This window comes from Oncorhynchus clarkii, chromosome 13 (genome assembly GCF_045791955.1).
Source record: "Oncorhynchus clarkii lewisi isolate Uvic-CL-2024 chromosome 13, UVic_Ocla_1.0, whole genome shotgun sequence".
Lineage (NCBI taxonomy): Eukaryota > Metazoa > Chordata > Actinopteri > Salmoniformes > Salmonidae > Oncorhynchus > Oncorhynchus clarkii.
This window is the reverse complement of record NC_092159.1, coordinates 16,041,351-16,055,854: the sequence shown is the minus strand read 5'-3', so window position 1 is coordinate 16,055,854 and position 14,504 is coordinate 16,041,351. Positions and strand designations below refer to the sequence as shown.

The following is a 14,504-nucleotide window of genomic DNA, read 5'->3' as shown; positions in this document are numbered from 1 at the left end:
ATGATTAATACATTTGTGTTACAGTTAGCATACAGTGTACATTGAAGGCATATCTCACCTCCCTCTCAAGTTTTTTTATTTCAAGGTCCAGTTTCCTAATTGTCCTCTTTTTTATTTCGAACTCCAGTGCAAGATTTTCCATCTTTTTCTTCTTGTACTGAATGTCTATGTCTGCCAGTTCTATTTGGCACCGGAGGTGGTTGCCATACAACTTTCTGATAGCTTGTGAGCTCTGTGAACACAATACAATTAGCGCAGCTGGAATTTGGCAGGATGTGGTGTCCTTTTATTAATACGCACTATGTTGCCAGGCTGGTTTTCCCACTGTATAGCATCTGGGTCCTGTAAAAGAAATTAGATTTTTTGATTTTGATGAGGACTCCTCACCATTGTAGAGTAAATAGTACTTTCACAGTCTTAACATGATACCTCATGCCTTCTGGAATCCAGAGAGATGGTCTCCTCCTCATCATCGTCTCCATCATGTGCTGTTGCTGCTGCACTGGGGCCTTCACCCTATCACATTTAATCGGATTCATATTGAAGCTAGTAGACAAGACATGCCAGGCCTACAGTATGCCTTTGATGGAGTACTCACTGGATCAGCATCGTCTGGTGCTTGTGCTGGTGGCTCTAACAGGAACACAGTGCTGCCAGACACTGCAAGGCAATAGGTAAACCAAAGTCAGACAGTCCAAATTGATTCAATATGAATGTGGTTGTATCCCATGTAGAGATGGAAGGACATACCTTGAATGAAGCGGGTGGCATCTTGGGAGGAACCTATGCTCGTCTCTTTCCCCCCAGGGATCCCCTCTAAGACGGGCCTGCCTTTATTTAGCTCCAAGGCCATGTCCTCTGCTGGGGTAAGGTCAGCCTTTGGTGACCCACCACCCGTGCCTTGTCTGTGGGTATTCTTTTTCACTGCTAAAACAGTACAGACAATGTGTGAGCAGGCACCTTCTGGGTACAATATATGCTTGTGCTTTGTTAAATATTAGTCAGGGACCATACCATTCTGCAGAATGTTCTTGTATTTGATTTTGACCTGCTGCCATGTCCGTTTTGGCCCGTTCATGTTTAATCTACACACACACACACACACACACACACTTAATGGAGTCACACTGCAAAAAATTACTTGGTATTTTTGTCTTGTTTTCAGTAAAAATATCAAAAATTTTATCATAGCTTTATACAGTGTGATGGAGTTACTTTACACAATTTCACTCATATCTGCAGTGCATTTCAATAAAAAAAATTAACCGTTTCATAATTACAGTACAACTGCATTTTTGGAGATGTGAATTAAATATTTGAATTGTAATTGTGATGTTTCAGCGGAGCGGTGAGTGTGTAATTGTGCACTACTTACGCATTCAGGCGGTCTGCAATACTTTGCCACGCTTTTTCTCTTTGCTTTATCACTGTGGCGGTGTTGCCTTTCTTCTTAATTATATCTTTTACCTCCTCGTATGCCTCCATGAGGATTTGTGCTTCCGACGGGGAAAAGTACGCGGCTCTAGTTGCCATGGTAAATCAGTTAATCTGTGATCTGTGGCGGGGTCTATTTGAGTGAGCCGTGAGCGCGCACCTATCCAGGATTGGTTTCACCTGGCTTAATGAATCCGTGTCTGCTCATCCTGGCTTGGTCTTTGTGCAACCAATTAAGCCTGGACGCACATGTTTTGGCTTCATTGAGCTCAGCTGAGTCATTTATCCCGGATGTCTTAATTCTACTTTTGTGCAACAGGCCCCAGATATGCTAAATTAGGGTTGGACTGAAAATCCTACAGGACAGTAGATCTTTCCTTCCAGTTCTCTGCTGCCAATGACTGGAACGAATTGCATAAATCACTGAAGTTGGAGACTTATCTCCCTCACTAACTTTTAACATCTGCTATCTGAGGAGCAGCTTACCGATCACTGCAGCTGTACACAGCCCATCTGTAAATAGCCCATCAAATCTACCTACCTCATCCCCATATTCTTTGTATTCATTTTTTTACTCTTTTGCACACCAGTATTTCTACTTGCACATCATCATCTGCACATCTATCCCTCCAGTGTTAATTTGCTAAACTGTAATTACTTCGCTACTATGGACGATTTATTGCCTTACCACCTCACGCCATTTGCGCACACTGTATAAATACTTTTTTTTTTCTATTGTGTTATTGACAGTACACTTGTTTATTCCATGTGCAACTCTGTGTTGTTTTTTCTGCTTTGCTTTATCTTGGCCAGGTCGCAGTTGTAAATGAGAACTTGTTCTCAACTGGCCTACCTGGTTAAAGGTGAAATTAGAAAAATAAGGAAATCTCCAGGAAGCGGGTTGGGTAGCCCTGCACTAGAACCCCAACTTGACCTTTAATCAACCATGCTTTGAACCCTCATTGACCACCTCTTGGATGTACATTAACCATACCTTTAACTCTCAGTGACCAAGTTTTGAACTCGGTGTCATTGACCACATCTTGACCACTCGTCACACTCAGGTGGACCAGCTGAACAATGAGCTGCAGACCGAGCGCACCACCTCCCAGAAGAACGAGAGCGCCCGGCAGCAGATGGAGAGGCAGAACAAGGACCTAAAGGCCAAGCTGCAGGAGATGGAGAACCAGGTCAGAGATAGTCACATCTACGTAAATCTACTATCTAGGGTTTCTCCCCATTGAGAAAATATTAAGTGTCCTTACTTTCCGGTCTATCTTAGTGGCCGTGTAGTGTGCTGTTAAATTGTGGGGTATCGGTCTCTATCATCTCTGACCAGGTCAAGTCCAAGTTCAAGTCATCCATCACCGCCCTGGAGGCCAAGGTGGCTCAGTTGGAGGAGCAGGTGGAGCAAGAGAGCAGAGACAAGCAGGCCGTAGCCAAGGGCCTGCGCCAGAAGGACAAAAAGCTGAAAGATCTGATGATCCAGGTGGAGGACGAGAGGAAACAGGCCGAACAGTACAAGGAACAGGTATGCTGTTGTGTCATGCTGACACCAGTCTTATGAACACCCTCTTCTTCCTTTCTGCTAATGGCAGTGTTATGACACTCTTACGACCCCCCCACCCCCCACCTTACTCCTCTCCCCCTCTCCTCCCCAGGCAGAAAAGGGCAACACGCGGATGAAGCAGCTGAAGCGCCAGCTGGAGGAGTCGGAGGAGGAGTCTCAGCGCATCACGGCTGCCCGCAGGAAGCTGCAGAGGGAGCTGGATGAGTCCACCGAGGCTAACGATGCCATGAGCCGCGAGGTCAACTCCCTCAAGAGTAAACTCAGGTACAGTATGACCCCAGAGTCGGGGCGGTGTCTTTGGCAAGAGTCCCTGCTCCTGACCTCTCCTGTGTACTGTAGTTTTACTGTGCTCAAATCACTCGATAGAAAAGGATAACCCCACCCCAAATCAAGGCAGGTCCAATATATAACTGAGTAGATTTACAGCAACCACACTGACATTTCACACAATCAACCATTCGCCAACCACAATTAAATCTTCTCCCAATGGGCAAATGAGCATAAAGTACTCTTTTGGGGCTTGCAGATAACAATTAGAACACTGTACTACAGTATATCTGTTTCCAACACCATGGTGAGTCCTCTGGAAATCAAAGCCTTTCTTGAATCTTTATTGCAGAGGCAACCCAATCCCAGAACCCAAGGAGTAACGTGGCAGGTACCTCTGCATTTAGAAGTTTATCACCATTTCATTTTAACTTTCCATAACTTACCCCCATGCACTCTTGTCCAACTGACTGTGCCATTTCTCCGCCTGAAAGAGTGAAATATGGTTTATCGGTCAATATCTTCAATGGAGCTCCTCTGATCGAGCTCATAGTCTGAAACAGTGCAAGAAAAGTGTATTGCACTTCCGTTGTGGTCTTTCTACTACTGGTGACCATATTTTTCTCCATGCTTGGTTTAGTTGCCCTAAACCAAACTCATTTCTCTGTGTCTGTCTAGCCTGGTTCCAGATCTGTTTGTGCTGTCTTGCCAAATCCGATGGTCTCCGGTGACCATCGGAGTTGACAATTCCGCACAAACAGTTTTGGGACCAGACTAGTGTTCGTCTAGACAGGAGTCAAATGAGTTAAAGATATAACCGGCCGGTGTGCAGCGTGCCTACTGTTACTATAACATCTCACTCATTCTGCATTTCAGCGATGCCATTTAATCTTCCTCGTGTTCAACACAAGTTTTTTTACCCAAGTCTAACAAAACGTAATAGACAAGTTACATGAAATGATGGAGTTTGAACTTAATAGACCATTGTGGTTCCACTTTAAACGAAGTACAACTTATAATGGTTATATATAGCATGCGAAGGCCTCATAACTACATAAAGGCTTCATAAATCATCTATAAGCATGTCATACTCTCTATAAATAGTGACGTGACAACCAGAGTAGGGTGAATTGCCAAATGTTTATACACCATTTATATCATGGTGTATAAATCAGATTTATGTAGTATTTATGTAGTGCTTATGAAGCCTTTATGTAGGTTATACGAAGCCTTTATAAGTTGTAATTGTTTAAAGTGGGACTATTATTGTAATAAGATGTCAATACTTTTAACGATCACAACCTCTCTGGAAGGTATTGTTAGACATCCATTTTAACTTCAAACAGAAAGGTGGATAAAGGCAGAGTGATATACAGACTCAGACAATGGGAGCAGAAAGTCCTCCAACATTGTCCTGAGGTTACCAGGAAACCTAGACTGGTCTTGCCCATAGCTCGTCTCATCTTTGTGTTTGTCTGTGTGTCCTGTGTTTGTCGGTCTGCGTGTCAGGCGTGGGACCGAGCCCTCTTTCAGCGCCGCACCGCGCCGTGCCGGGGGCAGTGCCCGGAGAGGGGTCATCGATGACGCGTCAGAAGAAGACGGGGACTCACAGGGGGACTACAACGGAACAAAGTCTGTTGAGTAGAAGAGCCCAAAACCATCCAATTAAATTCTGTATTACAAGCATCCAACCAATCAGACTCGGTATTAGGTGCCAGAATGACCCGCTTTACCAAAGAACACACAAGTGACTTCAACCTTTTTCTTTCATATCACTTCCAAATATGATTCTCTATATCAGTCGCATATCGACTGCCTTCTCGTTCAGAGCACATAAGGTTTTTCACAATTCAAAACAGACTAAATGGAGGCATAAGAGACAAAGGCGTGATAATTAATTTGGTTTAAGTTAAGTGCCTGGGATGTTGGTGTGATTTTATTTTGCTACACTGTTTTGTACTGCACTGAATTACTTGTCCCTACGATACTTCCTTAGCATAATGTTGTACCCCTCGAAGGTACGTAGGTTACATGTTGTTCCTTATTCTCCTTTCATCTGGAAAGATAAATCCAGGTGTTACTATTCGTCACTTTAAATCCTAAATAATTATAGGCATCACATTGTATTTCTAGATTTATACATCTAGCGGTCATGTAAATCTATTTCTATGACATTATGACTTGTCCCGTCTTCTACACTGCTGTTAACTGTTAAGATCGTTATAGAAGGTCAATGTATACTATGACAAATGGTATACCCACCCAGCTAAAAAAATAACTGATGTAGTCCAAATGTATTTTCTTTGTATTCAGAATAGCTGCCCCAATATTGGCGCACGGTTGCAACTATAGCAACTGTTTTGTCTGTGGTAAGGACAGTGAATCGACCATATATATTTCATACTTTGAATATTTCTCTGACTGTCAAGTATGGGTAGCAGAACACCTTCCTACTTTTAGAAACCAAAACCAGTCACCCCTTTCACCTACATATTCATATCAGACTTTTCTTGTTCCTAAAGTCTAATACACATCTAGTATCAACAAGACAGGTACTTTTTCAGTTGTGTACCTTGCCAAGTAGAATATCATCAACAGGAATAGTGTCATACCATCAAGGCCATTTTGTGTCCAGATGCATATTCAACAAAAATGAGTTTTTCCCGCCACTGGTCACCTTTACAATGTTCTGTCTTGTTTTTACTCAATTGACGTTTACATGCCACTTCCTTAAATCTATAAATTGTGGAACCACCTGCACAATAAATGAGTGAAAAAGTAACCGTATTCATCTACTATATGTCTGTCTCCACATCCTGAATGATATTGCCAAAAGCATGTTTAGAATGTTAATTTTATGTGTTCATTTTGATACAAAAAGGATTGCAAACCAACAGGTCAAAAGGTAGAGCACCTCAGGTGCATACATTTTCAATGTAAACGCAAACAGAAGTTAGTATGTTAGTAACACACCCACAAACGGTTACATGTACAGTTGTAAAAGTACAAACGGTACTTCCTGGTCCTTAGTTCATACAACAGCAGAGTACTTACATAAGGACAGCTGCTGTAACAGTTGTTTTGTAGACATATTATTCTGGTCTCAAATCAACTCCTTTATCACAAACATGAGAGGAATTGGATAAAGCACATATGGATGGAACCAATGTAAACCAGTGATATAATATAAACCATAAATACAGTGTATATATTGCTAATAAGTACAAATGTTCCATCTGTCGTTGAATAGTAACATGTCCTTGATGTCGGACTATTGCTCCTCATTGGAAAGACAAAGGCTAAAACATTATTTTAAACAGCACGTAATGAATTCATACGTCCAGCATTAACAGTGTAACCAAGGCATCATCCATAATGGTTTTGGAAATATAGTATGAACTTTGCTTTATCTCAAAACCCTATTCTGTAAAATCGAACTCTAGTCTGTCAAATCTATTGCTATTTTGTCATCTTTGATAGCTCCCTGATCTCAAAAGATCAGTCTTTTGACAGGAATTCTGGGTCGATTGACCTGCTCAAACTGAACCAAAGCGGTCTTTAGGCCACTTCCTATTAGAAACATCTGTAATATAGATTCTATACATTCAGTAGTGCAGTGGTGCCCCCTAACTCTCCAACTCGTAAAAGATGAAGAACATATACAAACCATCAAACAAATGGAGAGAAAAAAATCAAACTTAAACGGCAACTTTATCAACTGTGGTAACGGAAAAATGTCTTTGCCAAAGACCTAGACTAAATGTCAGATTCTCAGAAGTTAACTCAATGTACTTTCTCTGTTCCTATATCTTGCCTACCTTGTAAAACATTCTGCAAATGCATGACAGGGTATAAGGCTAGTTGGTCTGTGCATTTCTCACAGATAAATACTTTTTCAAGTTACCAAGTAGAAGACCTTTAAAATAATGTATTTTGTACATGAATAAACCACTGCTTTTAACTCAAACATTGACCTGTAAAGTAGTAGTACCCATAACTTCAGACCATCCTTAGCTTTTAGACTGACAACCCAGCACAAAGAAAGGACTAATACACATTCTCCAAAAGGTAAAGCTAGCCTAACTTACCATCTCCGACACTTTACATGTATAGCCTCGATAAGCACATATGTGGCTTAGCTACGAACGGACATATCAGAGAGTTAGACATACAGAAAGGAATCATGACTAGGCAAAACTTCCATGTGGTGGTGATAAAAGGCAGCAATGCTAACACCGCCAATTTTCGACCAGCTGGCACACCAAGAATCCAAGATGGAGTTCAATCAGAGAACGTAGGTACAAGAAGGACTGGGGGGGGAGGGTGTTAGTAGCAGGACGACATGCAGCGGGGTCAAGGAATCCTCACTTCTATTATTCATTAATAAAATAAAACTGTAGCGTAGCATCATGACACGGCGGTTCTTCTCAGCAGAGTCCATGCAGCAAATAAGTTGATAGAGGGAGCGGCTTCCTGGTTCGGGGGGAGGATGTTCAGCTGGTAGTGAGGGGGACACAGTTTAAAGCCCTACTGATGGGTAGTACAGTCTGGTGGAGGGAGGCAGGGGAGGCCCTCGTTTCATAGCAGGATCTTGACTCCCCCCGATGGTGACTGGGAGCAGACCCCCCGAGGAGGCGCAGGTCCAAACTCTAACCGCTTCACCAAACTGAAAGACAGAACATCTACCATGAGTAACACATAAATCAACAAGTTAATTTTAATGTAGATCTGACAATGTTATGAGCAACAGGAACCAGAACAAATCCCACCCAGTTCATGTTCATTAGTTGTAAGACTAAATGGAGAGTAGTACTCTAGTCCAGATCTCTGGCTATCTTGAGTTGACTGCACTAGCTGTGGGTCGCCCTGGATGGGAGCATCTGCTAAATGTTGTGCCATGTACACTGAGTATACAAAACATTAACGACACCTGCTCTTTCCATGACAGACTGACCAGGTGAAAGCTATGATCCTTTTTGATGTCACTTGCTAAATCCACTTGGAATCGGTGTAGATGAAGGGGGAGATGGCTTTAAAAAATCCTTCTTTTGTGTGTCATTCAGAAGTTGAATGGTCAAGACATAAGATTCTTCAATTTTCACCTAAAATATCATACCCAAATCTAACTGCATATTCTTGATACAATTTGAAAGGAAACACTTTGAAGTTAGTGGAAATTTTAAATTAATGTAGGAGAATAACACATTAGATCTGGTAAAAGATAACGCATAGGAAAAGTTTTTTTTGTAATTGCTACTGTAAATTGTACAGAGCAGTTAGCTTAAATTCATGTTAATCTTTCTGCCAATATCAGATATGTCCTGGGAAATGTTCTTGTTACTTACAACCTGATGCTAATCACATTAGCTCAACCATCCCACAGGGGACCCACCGATCCTTTAGAGGTGTTTAAGTGCCTTTGAACGGGGTATGGTAGTAGGTGCCAGGCGCACCAGGTTGTGTCAAGAACTGCGATGCTGCTGGGTTTTTCCACATTCAACAGTTTCCTGTGTGTATCAATAATGGTCAACCACCAAAAGAACATCCGGACAACTTGACAACTGTGGGAAGCATTGGAATCAACATGGGCCAGTATCCCTGTGGAACGCTTTCAACACCTTTTAGAGTCCATGCCCCAACGAATTGAGGCTGTTCTGAGGGCGTGGGGTGCAGAAGGTGTTCCTAATGTTTGGTACCCCAGGAAGTGTCCACTGCCTAGGAAGCAGCTAATTGGGAATCCTAATAAATACTACTACTAAGTAGGCTGAATCTAGATACACACAACGAGACAGAAATATATATAATATGATTTTCTCATTGTGACCCATTTACCTGTCGTAGTGTGGAGGACTCATGCTGCAGGCCTGGATCTCTGTGCCTCCTTCTATAGCAGAGGGGGTACCGGGACACGACGGAAGAGCCGATCTTTTCGGCGAAGTGTCGTATACGAAGTCTCGACAAGACGCCAACTTGGACTCCAGGTTCTAGAGCATCCAAGAGGGGAAATAAGTTGTATTACAGTCTCTGAGATCATCAGACACAAATGGAGATGCGTTAAAAATGAAAAGTCCAAACAAATACCAAGATATCGTTTTTGTTTGGAGTTTTCCTTTACGTCATTAAATGAGTTCTATTTTATTATTTACATCATTGAAGGTTCCTGGTGATATGAGGGTGGTATTAAATGCATAGGTCCTACTAAGACAATGTTTCTTACCCCGACTTTTCTTAGGAGCTCGCCGACGATGTTGAGTGCAGATATGCGAGCCGACGTAGTCAATGGAGTTCCTGTTAGGTTATCCCCTAAACACAAACACATTACATTTAGCACATATCACAACATCAAACTACAGCTACTAAGGCGTTTCTAAAGCCAGAGGCGCAACATTGCAAGACTTTCCTGGAAAGCTTGCAAAACAGACCAGGCCAGGGTTTGGTGGGAAATTCTTTAGTTGTACATTTTCTCAATCTAAATGCACAACCATGATTCGAGCCAGTGTCTTAAGTGGTTGAACATGTTATTATTCCAACCTCGTGAAAGTGACATGCTTTCATTTTTCAAAAACAACTTTATATCGAAGGATTGCCATTTATTTGACGGCCTGCTCATGCGCCATTACCCTGGGGCAGCAGGGTAGCCTAGTGGTTGGACTAGTAACCGTAGAGTTTGCCAGTTCAAATCCCCGAGCTGACATGGTACAAATCTGTCGTTCTGCCCCTGAATAGGCAGTTCATTGAAAATAAGAATTTGTTCTTAACTGACTTGCCTAGTTAAATAAAGGTTAAAAAAAACCTGATGACGTTTCTTCGCACAAGCTTAGCTAGCCAACATCGCCAACAAGTGTGATTGGGGATTTCTATTAAAGCATTTTTTGCCTATCTGTCTTCATACTGTCTTTGACTAAGGGATTAACTAGCATTCCACCATTATTCATATTTAAACATTTTGATAAAGTCATATGTCATTATTACAGTTTAACCCACAACACAGCTACCATTGGTCTCACCCACCTCGACGAATGCTTGAGGCTGGGGTTGCTGGGAATGTACCAAGTGGTTTGGAGGGGGTGGTCGGTATGGTGGAGCGTGACGATGATTCGGTCCTGTCTTTCTCTTTAGAGAGGCTACTGGGGGGGCGTCGCTCCTGGACCTGCTGTACAGCTAGCTCCTGTCGTAAATCTGCCCAACACAGAGAGAGGAGAGACAACAGATCAGATCTCAAAACTGAGGACATTTGTGACATTGATACTACAGTACAAATATAGAAAAAGTCAATACAAGTAATCACCAATACGCAATGGAAGTCCCACCTACTTCCTGGATCAAGTTTTTGAATGGGCTTCAAGCTTATATATGAAATTCATGAAAACGTGATAATTTAAGATACTGTACATGTAAAATTGTATTTGTGGATTAATTTACTTTTTACTGATGCCTTTCATGAAGGTTTTTGATTGCGTTTTCCCCCCGTAATCAAAAACCTTCATAAAAGGCACTGGGTAAAGGTGAATTAATCCACAAATACAATTACAGTATATATCTTAAGATGAACCCATTTTCATGAATATGATGATATATAAGCTTGAAGACCATTAAAACACAGTACAGGACTTGAACCAGGAAGTAGGCAGGACTTTTATAGCTGTAAATTCTACACATAATGCCAAACTCATAATCTCACATTCGCTCTGCTTACTTTTTGAGGAATACAATGGGCAAGGCTGGATCATCCTGATATTACAATGTCAATTAGTCAACTATCAAATTGCACATATTTTTGAAACCGGTAACTAAATCTGGCAAAAATCAGCAGTTCTTGATGAGAACATGAAATGAAAACCTTTTTGAGTTTCTTGTTCCACTGACTCACCTCTGGCTTCTCACTCTCACACACACACACAGAGAGAGAAACACACTGACCCCCCGTCCCGACCCTTACACACACAAACCTCTGGCCTCATCCTTTAGTCTCTGGACAGACTCCAGAAGGTTTTCCTTTTCGTCCAGCTCACTCTCCAGGAAGGCGTTCCTTTCGATTACGTGGTTCATCCTCTGCTCAAAGTCCTCCAGGGACATGATGGTCGCCCTGTGAGACAGGACATTGGTCAGTCAGTTACTATGGTTATGTCTTAAATTACATCCTATCCTCCAGGGTGAGTGGAAGGACAGACATGGTTGAATCTGTATGTAGGCCTATGAAATTTGTGACAAAATGGGTACACACCAATGTCAAGACACACACCAATGTCATTAGGGTGATTGGATAAAGAAGTGTCAGACAGACACTTCAGAATTACAATACAATGGCAACCAAGCAGAGACAGGCTTTTTTACATAGTTATTGAAAGTCCCTCATCAACATAACAACAGTCAGTGTCATTACACCACAATAATAACAAACAAGTTGAGGTCAAAGTGTCCAGACTGACCTCTTGGCCCTCTCCAGGTCATCATTGGACTGCTCCAGCTCTCTGATGTACTTCTGGAGTTGGTCCTTGACCGCTGTGGTCTCTTCCAGGTCTCCCTCCAGCAATGAGATCTGCCTAAACGCTTCAGAGTGCTGTGCCTCGTACTTCTCCTGCAAAAACACAGAACACTTCTTTTTGATGCATGTCTGCTGCTCATTTCTGGCCTTAGATGATGTTCTCCCTTCACTTATTCACAGGCTTGTCCTTGACTGTCCCCAGAAATTAAGGCTTTTAGCACAATCAAGTATTCAATGACTTTAACCTTCCCTCTGGGCTCAGCATTATAAATTGTTGCTCAGAAGTCAGCTGCTCTGTGGTAATGAACACACAGGGCCCCTGGTGATGGTGGCTATGATTTAGTGATGCTAGAGTGACCGTGTGTGTACTACTAGACAACTCAAGACACAGAAGGCGCTTTGAAGTCTACTAAAACATACAGATTATGGAGCCCAACCTTTACGTGAAGGGAAGCAGAGTATACGAGATAATATGACGTGGTGATGCAAGACTACAGAATATGAGTAGTGTTGGCCTTGACAATACAGGTGTTCTAGGTTCTAACCTGGATGTTCTCCAGTTCCATGCGTAGCCGGTTGTTGGAGGACAGTAGTTCTCTGTTCCGTGCTTCACACTGCTTCAGCTCAGTCTCCAGCTCAGCCTCATAGTCCCTACTCATTTGCTGGAACTCCTGCAACTCCTCCTGTGCCTCCTCAGCCCTGGGCACAAACACACGTCTAACCTTCATAGCTAAACTATGTCGAAGGAAATCGCCACTGAATTCTGATCTAGGATTAGATTCCATTTTGTCTCTGTTACAGGGTGAAGTTAGGATGGTCATGGCTAGAAGGGATCCAGCTTTTGTCAAATTAACACCAGATTTGATTTTTCGTAGCAGGTTAGGAAAACTTACACAGCAGGTTAGGAGAAATTGCTTAAAGTTAGGAAAAAGTTTAGGGTTAGCTAAACACACACATCCCTTCTAGCCATTGATATATGGTAAACTTCCTAGATATACACTTACGGACAACTTCAGAGATAGAGATTCGGATTGTTTCACTTCTATCCATTATCCACACATCTAGGCCAACCAGTTCGGCTGCTAGCTACCAACCATTGGTATAATTCCTTACCTTTGCTGGTGTTTGTCTGACTGCTCCTTCCAGAAACTCAGCTCTTCTTCTATGGACCCAAATTTGGGCGTCTTGGGCTCCCCCATGTCTAACGCTACAGCTGACTCTATGGTTTCACAAAACCTAGTAAAACATATAAAGTAAAGAAGAAACATGGCACTGGTCATGTTGAGGCAGGCTCTTGTTTGTCTAGCTAGCTAGCTATGGAGATCAATTAATCATACAATGGAATGCATGAGGCTTGCATGCATGTTGACACTTAACAGTTAGCCCAGTAGGTAACGTTAGACACTTGATAGCTATGTTTTTTTACAGCCCGTTGGAATGTCCAGTTTGATCAGATAACTAACTATTCAGTTACTTTAGCTAGCCTATTCAATAAATACATTAAGATGTTGGCTAGCTAACTAGTGAGTTTAGCGATATCCCAACCGTTACGTGAATAACATATAAACTGTTGTGCGATACACGATACATGAAGATTTCCGACTTTCAGAGAGTAAAATATACGGCAGAATGCTTACCTGAACGCTGATAGCTATAAATATTACCTACCTAGCTAACAGTAGATCAATAACATAGATAGCAAAACGCTATCAGGAAATAAACTGCCCTTCTACCCAAATACAAACGATTACATCCCCCGCGTTTACAGCACGCCATTGGTGGATTGAGAGGATGACGCAAAGCATAGGCATTTCAACCAATCAAGTTATATTTCCTGGGTGACTGTGAGTGTAGACAACCGGGTTGACGTTATTAGTCATTCGGTGCACCGTTACAAGTTCTAAGAAATTAAAAACGAGTTATGTAATAAATAAACCTTGTGGACACAAACAAATGTTTCCATTTGCTAAACCAATTTCCACTAGAAAAGGGGGGTACATTACACGATTTGAAATTGACGGACGTTCCAGAATAGAGAGAACGAATTGCCTTCGTTAGCAAATTGTTTATTCCATTACAGGTTATTTAGTAGTTATTTTACATTACAATGGCTACAAATTTGATCAGCATACTGTTGTAATTATGGTAAGTTTCGTTTTGAGAAATTCGATGGGTGCTTTGTGTGCAATTGCGACAGTGGTGGAATCGTTTATGGCAAATGTATGTTAAAAAAAACGTCTGGTTGCTAGGTAGACGGATAACGCAAAACAATACTACGGAGGGATATGATGAGAAGAAAGGAAGTAAAGTAGCTAGCTAGCTCGCCTGTCAGGTAAGAAATAACCAGTTATCTAGATAAATACCACATTCAAATACGTTGACTGTTTGTTGATATAGCATGATGTTATCCCTTGTACCTACTACTAAGCAGTATGTAGCAGGTGCTGTCTCAACAGACAATCGTCAGTTAGCATTAGCTGGCTACCTAACCAACCTAGGCGAGCTAACTTTAACGGCACACTTATGGGAGAGAATCCCTGTCATTTGTCAAGGTTGTGTTGTGAGGAATTGCAACAATGGTTTTAGAGAGAAAGCTATGTCGTTTGGGTTGTGCCGCAAAATGGTTTCGTTTTTGTAACTACTTTCAAGCGAATCCATGTAACGTTAGCTAACTCACTATGGTTAGCTGCTAACCAAACACTGAGATTGGTTTACGCAAGCAGTCCTGTTCGCTAGCACGCCTCGTTT

General features: G+C 42.0%; 3 protein-coding genes across 8 annotated transcripts in view; 1 reads left to right on the top strand and 2 right to left on the bottom strand.

Annotated features, from left to right (window-relative positions):
• The window catches only part of LOC139424497 (myosin-11-like), a 44,028-nt gene extending 37,975 nt beyond the window's left edge, over positions 1-6,053 (top strand). For 2 of the 4 annotated variants that reach the window (XM_071176409.1, XM_071176407.1), the window contains 5 exons: positions 2,499-2,624; positions 2,774-2,965; positions 3,096-3,268; positions 3,624-3,662; positions 4,781-6,053. In XM_071176409.1, the coding sequence (XP_071032510.1) occupies positions 2,499-2,624; positions 2,774-2,965; positions 3,096-3,268; positions 3,624-3,654 (522 nt within the window). In that variant the 3' untranslated portion in view covers positions 3,655-3,662; positions 4,781-6,053. The remainder of the gene's footprint in view (positions 1-2,498; positions 2,625-2,773; positions 2,966-3,095; positions 3,269-3,623; positions 3,663-4,780) is intronic. The other 2 variants (XM_071176406.1, XM_071176405.1) reach the window with 1 other exon arrangement.
• Positions 1-14,504, bottom strand: part of LOC139424506 (myb/SANT-like DNA-binding domain-containing protein 4) — a 1,073,247-nt gene that overhangs the window by 1,971 nt on the left and 1,056,772 nt on the right. Inside the window, exons 2-8 of the mRNA XM_071176426.1 lie at positions 1,376-1,765; positions 1,015-1,085; positions 751-927; positions 599-660; positions 430-516; positions 301-342; positions 59-232 (exon numbers count right to left, since the gene is read on the bottom strand). Of these exons, the coding sequence (XP_071032527.1) occupies positions 59-232; positions 301-342; positions 430-516; positions 599-660; positions 751-927; positions 1,015-1,085; positions 1,376-1,533 (771 nt within the window). The 5' untranslated portion in view covers positions 1,534-1,765. The remainder of the gene's footprint in view (positions 1-58; positions 233-300; positions 343-429; positions 517-598; positions 661-750; positions 928-1,014; positions 1,086-1,375; positions 1,766-14,504) is intronic.
• On the bottom strand, positions 6,108-13,736 carry LOC139424504 (nuclear distribution protein nudE homolog 1-like). Of its 3 annotated transcripts, none has more exons than XM_071176422.1 (9): positions 13,425-13,736; positions 12,870-12,992; positions 12,302-12,455; positions 11,701-11,849; positions 11,221-11,357; positions 10,283-10,450; positions 9,489-9,574; positions 9,104-9,255; positions 6,108-7,937 (listed from the first exon to the last, which is right to left on the bottom strand). In XM_071176422.1, exons 2-9 carry the CDS (start codon positions 12,953-12,955, stop codon positions 7,850-7,852), a joined length of 1,020 nt encoding a protein of 339 aa, XP_071032523.1. In that variant the 5' UTR covers positions 12,956-12,992; positions 13,425-13,736; the 3' UTR covers positions 6,108-7,849. The 3 variants fall into 3 exon arrangements, with proteins under 3 accessions (XP_071032523.1, XP_071032524.1, XP_071032522.1); XM_071176423.1 differs by having other exon boundaries at positions 13,394-13,522; XM_071176421.1 differs by having other exon boundaries at positions 12,870-13,511.